Source organism: Coenobita brevimanus, chromosome 65, assembly GCF_032717465.1.
Source record: "Coenobita brevimanus isolate Jiangsu-jjx chromosome 65, ASM3271746v2, whole genome shotgun sequence".
In the NCBI taxonomy this organism is placed as follows: Eukaryota; Metazoa; Arthropoda; class Malacostraca; order Decapoda; family Coenobitidae; genus Coenobita; species Coenobita brevimanus.
This window is the reverse complement of record NC_137018.1, coordinates 35,550,287-35,567,349: the sequence shown is the minus strand read 5'-3', so window position 1 is coordinate 35,567,349 and position 17,063 is coordinate 35,550,287. Positions and strand designations below refer to the sequence as shown.

The following is a 17,063-nucleotide window of genomic DNA, read 5'->3' as shown; positions in this document are numbered from 1 at the left end:
ATTATTGTGATTAGAAAAAGTATTCCAAAAAAGATTCTCGTAATAAATCCCAATTGGCAAAGGTTCTTGCGGTGTGTAAGTGTCCTCTCACCCTTTTACTGAGATCCTGGCTATGCCCTTGTCCGTGTGTTATATTCATAAGATGTTTGTAAAATCAGTAATGAATACTGTAATTCCTTTTTTCTTGTGTAAGATGAAACCATCAAAGTGCAGATTTCAGTGACATGAAAGGGAAATAATACTCAGTGATGATGTTTATTGGTGTTCTTGTTTTTTTTATTATCAAAGTTCTCCTTTACTTTACAAAGTATTCTGAGAGTATCGTGACTTGTGGAGGAGGGAGGGAGCAAGCACAAGTTGGCACCCTCCCTACCAGTTACCATTATCATTACTGGCATCTCAACCACATCGGTAGTAGCGATTGTAGAGTGATGTGATGACGATGAATAGAGATGGATTGGAAAAGCGCAAGGTGGGGTTCAGAATGGGCCACTGAAATGTCGACCCCAAGACCTTGATATAGGGTTAGCAGGGGCACCTATCTAGATGTGGGTCTGACAGATATCCTAGCCCATCAACGTATCCTTTCCTGACGCTTCAGGATCGGTCGATTTTATATGATCCCGCTATTTTTGCCGTTCCCCTGGTGCAAACAAGACGATTAGACCACAGCGGCTGGGGTACCATGGTTGCTAGTCGGGTCGTTTGTGGGGACAGCCTGGGGTTTCAGGGGAGAGAGTTGGGGGTTGGAGGAGGGAGAGAGAGTTCTGTACACAACCTTACCACAGATCCTGCACCACACACCAACTTGAAAGAAAGGAGATTGAAGGAGATGACACAGACATATAGAGAAGACAGTAGCATAGAACAAAGTGCCACAAAATACTAGCTAGCAAAAAAAAAAAGAAGAGAATGTCTTAAGGTATAGGAAATATCAAGATGTTAACAAATGGAAATACTGTATAGCCACTTGAAGCGGATGTTAAATGGTTGCTTGAATAATTTATTGACCAATGATTAATAAAGTGGAAATAAACACAAGGAGTGGAATTCTTCCCTGGCTACCTCATCATTACTTCTGCATGGTAATTAATGAAGGGCAGTGAGGAAGGCATTCTGTTTGTTAATTTAACCCCAATTTATTCTAGAGCAACATGGCTGGTGGATTAAATGGACGACATGCTGTGAACTGAGCGACCCGGGAGGATCAAGATGTTGGAACCTCTTCCTTGCTTGTAGGTTGTTTGAAACTTATCACTGAGACCTTTTTAATACTCTTTGGATAGTTTCTAATGGGGTTTCATATTTTCTTCATATATCCTGTGTCATATTTAAGTCTGTGCTGGAACCTGTTAGAGTATTCAAAGCTTCTCAGAGTTTTAGTTGAAGTTTCCGAGAATAATGCTTTATCAGCAGGCAGTAGTAATGATGTTGAAGGATAGAGGGGTAGTAGCCGTGGTCATCTTTACTTCATGTAGGTCTTCTGCGACAGTTCAAAGTTCCTGATGGACTTGCGGACATCGTCGAGGAGGTTGGCAGTGCGGGTGTCTGGGACGGTTCTGCGGAGGACATTGCTGCGGATTCCACGCTCAGCAAAGGCCATGCGTCGTGGGAAATCTGCCAAAGAAATTAAGTTATGTTAGTGATTTGATTGGTTAGGTTAAGTTCAGTTACGATATTTTTCAGCAATTAGGATAAATTCCCCCCTCCCCCTTTCTAGAAAATACCTTGAGAAGTCCCTATGCATCTTTAAAGATGAAAGTGATGAGTTTAGGTGGGAGGTAGCTCTGTCTCTATTCACAACAGCCTTTTATGCAGATTACAATCTCTATACTTGCCTGTCACAAGTAGTTTCCGTAACAAAGAACATTTGATTTAGCTATATAGTATTGCTGATATACTGTGAAAAACAAGATCCTCTTCAGTGTTTACTCAGTATACTTAAGGACAACCTGAACAATCACATTGCCTTTCCAATGTGTACTAGGGACTGTGTTGCTATCTGGTGAAAAATAGCATTTTTTTTTTTTTTTTACAATGAACAAATGCTTCTAACTTTTATTATCAGTAGCCTTGATTTATTTATTTTTTTTTTTTTGTGTGACTTTGAATTCAGTTATTGTAAATAATGCTGACACTGTACGTGAAAGCAAGTACACTAAGGATGATAAGCCCAGTGGGGTCAGCTCAACAGAAAAGCAGAAGGAAAAAGCAGAAGGTTGGACAGCAAGCAAATTCTAGTGTAGAAAGGGTTGAGTGTGCTACACATTTTCACGTACATACAATTCATTTATTAAATACATACCGGTAATGAAAGTATTGCCAATCATATAGTACTGGATGCAGACACAGAAAAGTGGGTGTGTACTCTACTAGCTTGAAATGACTCTTCAGGCTATAGTGTGTGAATGTTTTTTCTTTTTCCCCATTCAGGGTGCATCTTTAAATGCAGTAATTATATATATATATATCCAGTGAACATAAAGCAGTGTCCTACTTGAGTGTTTTCAAGGCAGTCATTCGAGGATATTTGAAATGTAAAATGTTTATACTGCATCATTCATGGTGTTCAATAGATTGTCTTCTGCTTTATTTAGAATCTGGCAGAAGTTTGCATAAAAGCAAAACCAATGTGTTATTAAGTGAGGCTTATTTGTTTAGTGAAACTCAAGTACTGACTGTATGTACAAAAGAGTGTGGCAGTTTGAGAATGGCCTGAAATAAGGCTGGTAATCTGCTTTGTGGTCAAGCCACTGGTAATAATAATTAATTGACGTCCTTCGTATTAAGGTAACTAACTATCTGTATTGTATTTTCAGGTCAGGTTACATTATGTATAGTACATTAAAATATTGGCAAATAAACTGCAGCATCATTCTGAACCTACGTTTTGAAAACAAGGAAAGAAAATGCACCAAAGAGGGAGAATTTAGTATGCTCACCTCCAGCCCTAGAGTCCATGTACTTGACCAGGGAGCTGTAGTAGTTGTCACCGTAGTCCCAGTTGTAGTCGTAGAAGCGCGGCTTGCGCCTGTTCCAGTGCACAAAGAACTTCGGTTTCTTCTTCGGCGCTGGGGGAGGCTCCATGGCCTCTTCTCCCTCCAGGCCCTCAACGGGGGCCTCACCTTCAGGGGCCTCCGCGGGGGGCGCATCCTCCACCTGGGTGGGTTCTGTGAGGGTGGTCACTGGTTAGTGTGGGTAGAAGCAGGACATACCTTTCGGATTTGAGGGAGCCATAGGGACAACCGCCAATTTTTCAGTTTGTTATCCTTTGGTGTGAAACTGGGTATATGAACAAGATATCACATTTTTTGTGGAAGGGGGAGGAGGGGAGTTGCAAAAACATAAGAAAATCCAAGAATCTGAATGAGAGAAAAGCAAATTTGGAGAGTTTGCTGTCTTGGATGTAGTTGTTTATTACAGAGAGTGTGAGAGATACTTTGTTATTGAGGGTAAGAGCTTTGATTTAAGGGCAGTTTTGTGTCTTTAGAAGAAGATAATTTGCTACTGTGTTGTACCAAGGGATGGAGGAAAAAATAGATTTTGTATTTCAAGCAAAGCAGTTTTTGTTTTATCAGTATTATTTGTACAATATTCTTCATTTGTGCTTGAGGGAATATAGTAATTAGCTTTGTCTGTTGTTACACTTAAAAACCTCTCATTCCCTTTGTTGATTTTGTTACAAAATATTTACAGCTTTCATCTATTCCTACCCATAATACATGCAAGTAATGAATTAAATGTTTATTATTTGAGTTTTGTTTTTAAAATAAATATCTTAGTCATGAACCAAAAAAATAAAAGCTATGAAATGTGTCTAGTCAAGTTAGCTGCAGTTAGGTAATCATGCTCATAACTTGTAGATAACCCAAGCTAACGTTATGCAGAACTAAACCAAGACTACTCAAACTACAGAAATGACCCTAAAATCAGCACATGGGAAATGAACCTCAAAGGCAAGGTGATATGTAAGTTTTAAGACAAACTATTATATGCAAACTGAATACATAGATTCATATTCAGGTTACCTCAAAGGTAATACAGAAAGTGACAGGAGAAAAAAAATAGTGGTTACTGTGGTTAGGTTTGTTTCCCATGGTAATGATCGGTACATGGTATACAATTACTAGGGCCATCTAGATCACATACAGGGAACACCACTTAATTCGTAAAATCATAAATCTTTTGAGATGTCAAGATATGCAAATGCATTCCTTACAGTTCACTACAGACCTAAGTACTGTAATCCTTTCAGTATACCGTAATAGCATATATACAGTATTTTTACTGCCAGACGACAGCACTGTATTCAACAATCGTCCATGGGAAACCACCCAAGTACACTGTAAGTGACAGATGTTTTCCATAGTATAATCACAATATCAGTACAGTGTACTGTACACTGTAACTGGGTGAATTCGCAGCTCAGTGTTGTATGAGTAAGTAGAAATGGAATTTTATGGGCAGTATTTTCATAACTCATTGTGGACTGATTACAAAAAGAGACAAAGAAATATATATATATATGAGGATACAGTATAGTGAAGGGATTATTAGAAGCTATAGTTAAACCTGCCAGTTCAGAAAATCTTTTTTTGGCTGAATAAAAATGCCTGGAAAATGCAAGAATAATATTTTTCAAAGGTGTCACCATCATACTGAAAAACTAAAGAAAATCAGTAGAACAGTACGCTGTAAGAAAAAACTATAGTCACGGCGCTCGACTCTGAGGTTATTTTCGTGCCTTGGCAACCTATCATTCAAAAATGCTTCCGATTTCGTGTATAGGCTAATATGAGACGCATGTGATTCGTGTATAATATGTTCGTGTATAATAATAATATTCGTGTATAATATATTCGTGCATAATGATGATTCGTGTATAATATGATACGAATTCGGACGCACTTTTGAATGGTAGGTTGCCAGGGTACGATAATGACAACCTCAGAGTCAAGCGCCGCGACTATAGTACAGATGCTGCTAAGGAAATGCTAGGATTTAGTTACTGATTCATGAATTTATTTCTAAATCATTAGCTATCTGTGTTCAGATCACTGAGCTCTGTAATATGGAGAGGCTTTCTCATGGGTAACAGAGCGTAATTTATGTAGCCGCCGCCAGGGCGGCTCTAGTGTAGCTCAGCCATGTTACATCACGCCCAATGCCCACGGTTTTTGAACTGAGGTGTTCGCTGGGCTTTTGAAAGCAGCCGATGATTCCGTAATATACAGTGCCATGGTCAGCTGTGCAGCTTCTGGACGCAAAAATCGGTACAGGAATTCATCAAAGAGAGATGGCGTTAAATTTCACAGGTAAGAAATATATCTTGTTGCTAATCTATAACATTACTGCCCCCTGGGGTGGGAAGGGAAGATTCTTCCCCAGTATCCCTGCATGAATGAGGCCACTAAAAAGGGCCTATTTATCTCCAGCCTTTCTCTCAATGTCCTTTTCTCTTCCGTTCACACTCTCTTGTAGATATTTCCATGTTTCTTCCAGCCTTTATCAATCTGGATATTCGGTTTCATGACATGGATAGTCTAAGGACTTCCCTCATCATTTCAACACCATTACTTCGACGTAAAACAGCTTCAACATCATTATCATTTCAACGTTCATACCACACTATATTTTCCCTTTCTGCCATTACCTTTCTCTGCCTTAGTACCGTAAAGGGCAAATTCTGCACTATTGGCTAAATGTATCCCATATAATTCTTTGAACTAGGCAGAATTAAAAAAATCATAATCCATATATGTTATATTTTATAAGCGACACGTGTATCTTTATTAATAACCACAGCTTAGTGGAAATAAAGTATCTGAATTTGAAATTGAGTGCTGGTGTTTCAATATGGCGGCCAAAACCACACGCTCGCGGCGCATAGCCTCTCCATACTATAGAGCTCAGTGGTTCAGATGCAGGAATGTGCCGAGGAAGATGGTTGTAGTTTATTGCTAGGAGGAAAAGTAAGTTGTTGTTGAAGGAAACAGAAATCTACAGGAAGTTTGCTGAGTGAGCATTTGTGGGATAATGACAAAGCTGTTGTGGGATCATCTCAAATAGTTCTATGCCACTTTTTTTTTTTTTTATCTTGAACATGAAAATGTATTTGAACTGAATCGCCAAGTACGACTAGGTAATACCATTGTTTTGCATTGCTAGAAGTTGTCAACTTGTGTATGCTATACAACACTGTGTGATTGCTGTATTATATTACAATATTATTTAATGTGAGAAAGTTTCTGTATAAATGATAATGATGCAAGTAATACTTGTAATGGAATTCATATGTATTAACTAGTCGTGTTGTTCGTGCTAAATATAAACATTTGCGCTTAAGATGCTTTTACTCTTAAAACTCTTGTGAAAAATTATATATATATATATATATATATATATATATATATATATATATATATATATATATATATATATATATGTATTTATATATATATATGTATTTATATATATATATATATATATATATATATATATATATATATATATATATATATATATATATATATACTGTAGACATATATATAATGGAATTAAAAGTGATGAGTACAAACGAGATGGCTCCACATAATAAATTTTTATATAATGTTGCAAGACTAGGGAAGGAAGTCTAGATTAAGATATAAGCGGAGTTAAGACAATGTGGCATGAGCTTCTTTTTGTGTGTGCTAGGTTTAGCCTATATTGTGATGTGCTGGAATCTACTGCACTGTACCAGGATGAGCATGTTCTTTAATGAGACATGTATTTTGAAGGTATACAAAACTACTGGAATCAACAGGCGTGTAGGTACACTGTTGACCACTGATGTTGAAAGACTACTTGGGAAGGGGGCTACAGTACTAGCAGTGCATGGTTAGCCCCACTACCAACACAGCTTGCTACATTAGTAAGATGGAGGCAAAAGCAAACAGCTGTCCAGGAAGTTGAAGTTATGGTGTGGCGACCACTTCGTGTGTGCTGCCCTCATCTCCTCTACTCAGTGAAGGAGCTGAGCAGCCTTACAGCTCTCGTCCATCACTGCCGCCCACCAAAAGTTTAGAATAAGCAGACCTTTCTGACATTTCATTGCCAGAGGGCCTGTTTATTACTACCCTTGCACAGTATTCATTGCTGGCCTAGATACTTGTAGTGGCATCAACTGCAGTAGCAGCAGCACTTATGCGCCATCAACCAACTACAGAGCAAGCTGATGACCCAACACCATGATGGTGTTATCCTCCACCACAGTGATAGGTCATCGCACTAGGGGCGTCATTGGCAGAGAAGAGTGGGAGGCCAAGGAGATAGACGCCCCCGGTGACTGGCTGCGGCCAAAGCCTTGCTGCTGCCACCTGAAGGACCCAGAGCATCCTGGCTCCCAGGTGGACAGCAGCAGCAGTGGCTGGTGCAGGAGGCGGTGGCAATGGCGGCGGCGGTGTGAGGCAGGAGGCACAACACGACGTGGCCGACCTTCATCCCAGTAGGTGATGACGGTGTCTTGGTCACCTTGCGTCGGTTCAGGCTCGGCCACAGGCTCCGGCTCCGGCTCAGGCACGGGCTCAGGCTCTGGGGGAGGAGCCTCTTCTTCTACCTTCTTCTCCTCCTTCTCTGTCTTCTTTGATTTCTTCTTCTTCTTTTTGTCTTTGTTAAAGAAGAATAAGAGTGAGAAGGGTGCCTGGTTGTCACCTTAATACCTACCCAGCACCTGTTTTGCGGCTGCATCACCTCATTACCCACACAAATAAAATTCACACTAAAATAAAAGATATTAATAAACCAAGTACATAAAAGGGTGCCTGTGTCAGTGACTCCATGTTAATTCAGAACCCATACCAGCTTGTTTTATGTTTGATAGAGTACTGTGTTTCAGTTTTTTTTCTCTAAAGCTCAGTATTATAATTAACTTACCGCTCACTTTAATCATTTATTTTTTATGACTTCTATTCTCATCAAAACATAAACAGAATTGTAAATCTGTAAGCCTGTATTTTTATGACCTCTTTTTACCTGCGACAAAACCGACAGGTCTATGAGTGGTAGGCTACATCTGGGGATTTTCTGTTTTCCCTTCTGAAAGGAAGTTCGAATACCTGCTCTTGATATATATATATATATATATATATATATATATATATATATATATATATATATGAGCTCTGAGCGATTTTCTTATGAAATACAAAGTTGCAGAGCCTGAAATTTCGCGTTGATTTCACATGTCAGCTGCTGCATCAGCTGACACATCAGCTGACTATTTGGCGACTTTCAGTTTCGGCTATAAGGCGACATTTTAGCAACTTTCTCATGAAATAAAGTTCCTCAACTTGAAATTTTGATTTGATTTGACATATCAGCTGATTATTTAGCACTTTTCAATTTTGGCCATAAGGAGGCATTTCAATAAACTAGTTTCACATATTTTATGAGTTTCAGTGTGAGAAACTTTAAAAAAATGGCTGCCTTAGTTTTGTCACAGGTCTGTGAAGATACTGTACTCTCTTCTTGTTCCAAGAGATCATGAACAGTACTGTAAATCTGCCAAGACCATTAAAAAAAAGTATCTTAGTGAAGGAAGGGAAAGTTTGAACACATTCGACAATGCTCCTAGGTCTATTACACAACGTTATCACAGTAGCCCGTTGTCAGTCGGAAAACCATGTCCCTCGAATGCTGTGACCATGTCATCATTCGATAACCCCTTCAGTCTGATGACATTTTTCATTTTAGTTGGGCTTACAGGCAATTTTTGCTCAGTTTTGAGACACTTTGTCAGTGACTGTTGTTTGTAGCCTCTCCTCTACAAGACTCCATAGCTGAATATGATCATCTGGGTTTAGCAAGTAAAAAGGGACAATTCCATCGGATAAAGGGGTCAGTCATTCTTATATACTGTAGCCTACCTTAAGACCAGTCATCAAATTTTTTTAATATATCACATCTTGGCCCTAATATCAATTTTATGTCAATCATTAGATCGCCTATCGCCCAATAATATAGTCATACGTTAATCATTAATCTTGTAATCTCAGTTAGACTTGCTCTGTCAGCATATCACATTTCCTCATCAAAAAATTCCATGATTAATGTCGCGATTTGTCATAACCTCCTACCCCCCTCATTAGGGCATGTCATTTCCTGTACGTATTTCCCCTTCACTTTTCTCTTTAAATCACTGCACTAATGCCCTGTCATTTTTTAATACTATCAGGGTGCCACGCCTCTCACACCTGCACCCAGTCATGTCATATCGAATAATTATTTCACTTCCCAGGTACAAACTGTTTGGTTGTAGTTATTTTTTTTTTCGTTAATTTTATGGTTTTGTTTTTATATTTTTAACGAGTTCGTTTGTGTAGTCTCCTCCACCGACTTTTATGGTAAGAAATGTCGTGCTAATCCCCACTTCCCGTCTCCCCGCCTCCCTTCCCTCACCTTGTCTCTTGTTGCTTCCCTACTGTAACCACCTCCCACCCTTGTCTCCTTAGTAATCCATCCAGCCAGTTAAACCTTAAGTAATATAAGTTTGTCCCCCGTGTTGTCTTGATATCCATGTGAGTACAGATAATGTGTAAGTTTTCTCTGTCCTTGCCCAAAAACAAAGCACCTCCATCCCTCCCACCTCTGTCTCGCTGCCTTCCCCGTCCCCCAGCTATAGTAAGCGCTGCCAGGGTTGTCGTCGAAAATAGGACATGGTTAGCTTGCCAAGGGCCCCAACTCCAAATAGGTTCCTCACTAACGCTACCACGTTTAGACATGCAGGCATCCCCTCTCGTTCACATGCACTTATATATCCACCACGTTAACGTTCTTACTTGCAGCTGCTCTTAAGCATTTAGATACATGTTTTCATAACTCTGCCGAATCTAGTCGGCGGTTGCATATTATAGCTTGCCTACAGGCATTCTTGCATCTTTATGCAGTCACACAAATAAGGTACTCTGACGTATTTTGCTGAATGTTGATGCTCACTTCTACACGCATTATGTTCCGTTTTCTTAAGTGCATCGTACTCATTGCCACCTCTCATACAGGCAAAATAATGACGGAGCTAGTAACGTAACACATGAATATCGAGTCTTCCGTAGCATTCGTAGTTTGCATAAAAGACTGCAATACTGCCTGAAGAAAAGTGCCGTCCCAAACATTCGGTTGTTATATGTTTATTTTTTTATTTATTTTTTATTTTTTTACCAGTTTTTCGGTGCCTGTGAATGCTTTAATGTGCATTATAGAACAGGATATTGCCCCCTTAAATGCCAGGATTTGTCCATATTGTACCCTACGAAGGGGTACATCATATATGCCAGAGACGTGTATCTACCGGTACCTTTTTTTTTTTTTTGGGGGGGAGGGTTGAAATAGCAGTCAGCATGTTACATTGGTTTCTCCCCGTGTACTTTATGAATTACATGGTTAATCTTTATGTTGACCGTATGCTTTATAATGCTGTGCAGTTATCTGGAAGCCTGCTGTTGCTGGGAAGTGAGATCTGGGAAACAGTGTGTTGTGCACTGCTTATAATATTTTTGTATTTTTTGACATTCTCAAGTTCCAGCTCACTGTTTGCATGAGTATAACTGCATGTATTCGAATTACTGGTCTGATTGATTCACTTGAATGATTTAATGTTGCCATCATTTTAGTTGCTTCATGATCATATTGTTATTATCTTGCATTTTTTATAAGAAAAATGTTGTCCATTTGATATTTTTATAGCTCATTCTTAGGTCTTTGTCAAGGGCTCTGTTGTATTTTTTTTTTTTTTTTTGGTCACTTTGTATCTAGTTCTGTTTGGGTAAAGTACTGATATACTCCTGTTCTATCTGTGCCCCATTTCTACTCTGTTTCACCATTTCTATGGCCAAGTATTGCTTTTGTATAATAACCTATGATGCCTCGCAAAATATACATTTTACAGTTTCGCCGTGCCTCAAATCCGTGTCGTATTATTTGTTGTCCCAGACGTACCTCATTATTGCCCAAAAGTTTTTTTTTTTTTTTTTTTTTTTTTTTTTTACGTAGATGCTCTCTGTCTTAAGAAATTATATCCGGCAGTAAAATAGTGGGTGAAAATGTATTTCTTTCATTTTCCTATTCTTATAAGCACCATTTCAACAGCAATTCATCATTTCGCTGCGTAAAATTTTTATATTTCGGTGGTCTTGTACCGCATTTAATACGATAATTGCTTTATTTAATAACAGCCATCAGACGATTTTGTTAATGGGAGACTTCGTAGCAAATTGTTAAACAAAAGTTAATTGTAACCCATTCCGAATATCTTCCCATTCAAAATTAACTCGTCTGTGGTAGTTGGGATAAGTAATCGTACTGCAGGGATTGGTGCAACACAATATCGTCCTTCTGTGCCATAACTGTTCCAGACTTAAAATGCTCAACCTTCATTGTATTTATGGCATTTCATGATAATCTGATTACTTTCAAGCGGCATTCTGCGGGTTTGTAATAAAATCACGCTAGCTTTGCAGTGCTTAACATTGATGTTCACTTCACGTATCTCTGTTTATCCGTAACCTTATCGTATGATTGTATCCATACAAGTCAGTGCTTACGAATGGAAAGAACGGAGCCCGCCAGATAAAGCCGAGTGTCTCGGGTTACGCACGTGGTCAGTCGAGTGTATATTTAGCTCTCCTCGTGGGGCATACGGTACAGCCAATGGGGAGCATCGAAGCGATCACTGTTCAAAACTGGTCAGGGACGTTTGATTTTGGTTTTGCATGTAGCCATTATTATTATTATTATTATTATTATTATTATTATTATTAAGTTCTGTAGCTGTAGCTATCATTAGCCACGGATTTCATTTTGTCTTTGGGTACCAATATGAATTTCTGCATGTGGCCATTACTGTTGTTATTATTATTATTATTATTATTATTATTATATGTTTAGTGGTTGTAGCTTCATTCGTTGATAGTTTTGTTCTTTATTTGATGAGTATGCATTAATATATTAGTTTTTATGCAGTGACTTAGGCATCGCTATCTTTGAAGTTGTTTTTTGGTAAATACTGTTGCCTGTTGTACTAGTTTTGTCCATTGTTATTACTGATGATCCTTTCCCACTTAACCCATGATGGTTTTGAAATAATATATTGTGCAATGATCATTAAGCACTCAGTATCATATGACAGTTTTGGAATTTTGTGTAATGCCGTTGTTTATCGCAAGCCTATGAGTATTGTAGTACTGAGAGAATAGAAATGTATATGTCAAAGCTCATTATTTGTTTATAAAAAGAGATGCCAGCCTGTAGGATTCCTCTTTCAGAAGTCATCATTTACCCTTTCCATTCCAATTTATAGTTAAATTCTGTGCAATTTCTTACTGAGTAAAGTCACAAGTAATTAACCAAAATTTAATATCTGTATTGTATTGTCGTATTGAAAGGATTGGATACCAGTATTGTTTTAACCCATTTAGATGGGTAGGGTGTCCCATATGAGTGATTATCAGCATAAGGTACGGTACCCAAGTTATACCATCGCAATGAATAAATGAGTTAAATTGTCTTAACCCCCTCTGTCTGCATTGACTTTCTCTGTTGAATAAAATCGTCTGTGCTCATTGAGAATATAAAAGAAATTTAAGCAGATATTTTTACTCTGCCGGATTAGTTCTTGCTGCTGCCGTACATACAGTAAGTATTCATATGTCGAAGGAGACCTATGTAGTACAAGGGTTCGATTCATCTTTCTTCCTCCTACTGTCAGACGATTATATTCAGCTCGGAATGACCTCTCGTTAGGAGTTATCTTGAACCCGTGACAAGAATTCTTTAAAATGAACCTTTCAGCCCAATGACGTCTTTGTCATTGTTCTAATATTAGACTATTTTCTTCGGCTTCAGACCCCCTCGCAGTAAAGGGTTTAATAATGAAAAAAAAAAAAAAAAAAAGGCCATAATATCCAACCTCTCGAGTCCAATAAACTTCTCTAGAGCTCAAGAAAATCGAGATAGAGAGAACAGAATATAAATAGTGACGTGGTTTTCAAGAGGTTAATTCAATACGAGGACGTCTTATAATATGTTTCCGTGTTATCTGCAGACGATTGTCTTTTGCTCAGGAAATAATTTCCGAACTGGAGTGGTGTGACATAGTCAGCATGAACACTACCAGGGAAGTTTCTATTTTGAACATTATTTTATGATAGCAAGAATGAATTACCGTAACAACCACCGGACTTAAGAGATTTATTCTTGCTGCTACCAGACGATTTTATTCAGCTCAGGAAGTCTCCAGACAGCGGAGGGGTTTGTGTGCCATTAAGTCAGCGAAAATACCAGTACGTGAGTTTGGGTAGAGGTGAGTCAGCGCGTGAGTCAGGCTGAAGCAGTCCAGGGGTGAGAGCCAAATCTCTCTCTCTCTCTCTCTCTCTCTCTCTCTCTCTCTCTCTCTCTCTCTCCTACAGCTTTTTAAAGCTAATTTTCTATTATTGATATATCCGTATTTTATCATAATGTTTTATCAAGTTATCACAAGTTTTCCAGTAAATTCATCATAGTTTTGCATGTTCCCTTACCCAAACAAATTATTATTTTCGGGTTGGTAATTGTTAACTCACCAATTTATTTATTCATTTGCTGCATTACTTACTGTGCTTGGCTGGGATCCTTTGATAGGCTTGGAGTCACTGGCACAGGCCTTGTTAAAATTCTTCATTCTCTTGTAAGTCAATCTCCATCATCAAACATAATAAAACAAAACATAAATTAAAAATTAAAGGATGTAGTAGCTGTAATAAAAGTCATTATTGGCTTGTGATGAGTTGGTGGATAGAGTTGTGAGATGCTACAGCAGTGGAATGTGTAATGATTGTAGATTTGGTTAAGAGTAAATGGTGAAGTTGTGATGAGCTGGTGGTGGGTAGAGGAGTGCATAATGTTAGACAGTGTGTGTTTGTGAGATGATCAGTGGTAAGTGGTGAAGATGACATGATCTGATGGTGAACAGAGGGTTCTGTGAAATAAGCGGCGATGTGTGAGAGTGGTAATGTGTGTGATGAGCATGTGAGTATCGGAAAGTGATAAGGTGGTGGTGCATAAGGTTTGTGTGTGTGTGTGTGTGTGTGTGTGTGTGTGTGTTAGTGATGAAATGTGTGTGGATGATGGAAGAAAGGACTGACAAAGTTAGTCATTACTGGAAAATATTGAGATGGCGATGAACTGTCAAGGAACTGTGAAAATGAGTGGTTGTGTGTGTGATGTTGGAGTATAACGCGGTGAAGATGAATGGTGAAAGGCTTGTGATGAAAATACAGTGAGTGGCGAATTATATGTGTTGTAAGGGAAAAATGGTGGTGAAGTAGTTTGTTATGTGTGAGGTACAGTCGGTGAAGGATAGCGAAGTGTGTGCGTCTGATGGTTGAGAAAACGAAGGAGTATTAAGATGAACAGCTGAAATGTGAGGTACGATATAGTTGGTGGGGAAGTAGGTAAGGATGGCGTGGATGAAAGGTAATGAGGTAGAGGTGATAAGTACTTAGCAGAGTGTATAGCCAATTGATGTTACGACTGACATGATCGATTTAGGTGAGATACAGTGTGCAATGATACAAAAATAGTGGTACTGGTACTGCTATATTGAGGTTAAAAAGCAGGAACCTGAATGCCTCTTTCAGCACAATGACTTTCATATATATACGGTATATATATTCTGACTACTGCAGAGCTACATTTCATTGAGATTAGAAACGTGTGGTAGTAGGGGTTAACTTAATAAAATCGTCGGAGAGTAGAAATAATTAAATTTTATGAAGTTGCACTGAAGGGGTATGCTGATGGCAAACATTATACCTCGAGACAGAATGAGAGGATAGCTGAAAGAGAAGGGAAATGTACTCGGAAAAAGAAGCTAAACGCACATTGTGGTAAAGGAAGAGAGCCGAGAGAAAAAATGTGTGATGTTTGGGCAAGTCAGAGTGTGTAAAAATGAAAAGGGAGTTAAATGAAGGGTGTAGAGTGTTAAGGTGAAGAGCAGCGGTGATAAGGTGTGGTGATGCGATATTTTATGATCATGTAACACAGGTAGGAATGTAAGGCGATCAGAAGTGGTGTGATGAAGTGATAGTGTAGTTGGAAGTTTTTTTATTGTGACTGGCTCGTAAGTTCAAGCTCATGAACTGGGTGTGAGTGAAACACAGGAAAAGAGCTTCATGTTCACAACCATTTAAGTATTGTTGCGTCTTATCATTATATTCTTCCTACCACCAGACGACATTTTATACATTTAAGGAGAAACCTCGTAGAAAAGGAATGAACGGGGTATATTTTTAACCACTTCACTGCCAGACGTCTCTCCTTAGTTGAAGTTAACTTTGTGGAGGTAGATAATGTCTATTAGACGTCGTTGTAGTGGTGGGGTTATCAGTGGATGGTATATAAGAAGTCTTTCATTTTTTCCCCTCGTACCCAGTTCTTGTGTTTATAACTGATAAGTATGCTCATAATAATGGACTTTGTGCTGTAAATTAATACTCATGAGTTAAATCCCTAATTATTGTTGAATAGTTTAATACTCTGTGCTCTTTTTGCACTGTTAATGAGTTTAGCGATGAGTGTCCGTGTTCAGACCTGAAATGTCTTCATTAGTTACGTTAAACTAAAAGCGGAATCAAAATCACTCAAAAGAAAGAAATGATAAATAAGGTAAACTTCCACATCAAGACACTAAATGGGGACTCGTCACTCAACAACATAAATGAAATAATGGATTTAAATAATTTAAAAATTCCACATGACAGGACGATAAATGAATAAAGAGGAATTTGAGGGGGTTCTGCCGAGACGCTCAGGGGTGTGGGGGTTTGTCTTACCTTCGTCACCGGCCATCTTGCTTGACACAGAGAAGGAGAACGAGAGTCACCACACCCACGGGCTACCGCGCCCCAACTAACCCAGCCTCCAACTGGCGCCTCCACACTATACTGGCACTTTGGCACCCTTTACTCCATCCTACCCCCCTACCCTATACCCGATGGTTCCTTGGTATCTCCCTCCCACCGTGATACCTACTTGCCTCCCTCCCTACCTCTCTTCTTAGTACCTCCCTCTCTTCCTCCTTGGTACCTACTTCCTTGCCTCCCACCCTTCCTCCTTGGTAGCCTACCTATTTCCCTCCCTCCCACCCTCCCTCCCTTCCTCCTGGGTACCTGATTCTCTCCCTCCCATCCTCCTTGATACCTACTTCTCTCCCTGCCATCGTCCTTGATTCCTACTTCTCTCCCTCCTTCCCCCCCTCCTTCCTTAACCCCTCCCTCCCTCCCTCCCTGGTACTCCTTCCACCTCTGGCATCTCCTCCCGTCCTTTTACTCCCTCTATCCCCTGGCACTTTCTGACACTGTGCCATGGCACTGTCTCTCTTCCCCTACCCTGTGGCATCCCAGCCCTCTCCCCTTTTCCTTTCGCTCACCTCCCACTTTCGTCTACCCTCACATCCCTCCTTTCTTGACACCTCTCCCCGCTTACCCTCTCATGACTTCTCTCCACCTCACTCCCAACACCCCCTCTCACTTTCTACCCCCGGTATCTCACTCCTGGTCATAACACTCCCCTCCCTGTCCTCTCCTTAGAATGCCCTATCTTCCCATCACTCTCCCTCCCCCCTTAGCCTGCCAGTTCTTAGTTCCCTCCCCCTCTCAACCAGTCCTCTCTGTCTCCCACCATTTACCTCATGTGGCACCTTTCCTCTCCCCCCCCTCTCAAGACACTGCCTAACCCCACTCCTCTCTTCCCCTCTCCTCTTCTCCCGTTCAGTCCACTTCATTGGCTTTACTCTCCTTCTCCCTCGGCCTCCTCATATTTCTTTTCATGCGACATCATTTCCTTCCCCTTCCCTTTTTTGTTCTTAATTCCCTCTCCACTCCCCTCCCTTCTCTTCCCCACTCCGCTTCCTTATCCTCTTCTTCCGTCCTTTCCCCCCCTCTCTCCCTTAGTTTTCTCTTATCTCTTCTCCTTTCTTCTCTTTCGTGCTACTTCATATTTTACTTGTTTTATTCTTTTTTTTTCTACATTTCTTTGGTTCTTGTTTTTTA

The 17,063-nt window shown here is 39.7% G+C and overlaps 1 protein-coding gene across 1 annotated transcript; it reads right to left on the bottom strand.

Moving 5' to 3' along the window:
• Nucleotides 1-249: 249 nt before the first annotated feature.
• LOC145404815 (flightin-like) lies at nucleotides 250-15,987 on the bottom strand. Its single transcript, XM_080276305.1, has 4 exons — nucleotides 15,846-15,987; nucleotides 7,477-7,647; nucleotides 2,943-3,170; nucleotides 250-1,617 (listed from the first exon to the last, which is right to left on the bottom strand). The coding sequence occupies exons 1-4, from the start codon at nucleotides 15,859-15,861 to the stop codon at nucleotides 1,466-1,468; spliced, it is 567 nt and encodes a 188-aa protein (XP_080132431.1). The 5' UTR covers nucleotides 15,862-15,987; the 3' UTR covers nucleotides 250-1,465.
• Between the last annotated feature and the right edge of the window lie 1,076 nt (nucleotides 15,988-17,063).

Excerpts from the sequence above, each read along its gene's own strand:
- LOC145404815 (XM_080276305.1), bottom strand. Across the intron at positions 3,171-7,476 it reads CATCACCTACTGGGATGAAG|AACCCACCCAGGTGGAGGAT; the intron begins GTCGGCCACGTC and ends CCACCCTCACAG. Across the intron at positions 1,618-2,942 it reads CATGGACTCTAGGGCTGGAG|ATTTCCCACGACGCATGGCC; the intron begins GTGAGCATACTA and ends TTTCTTTGGCAG.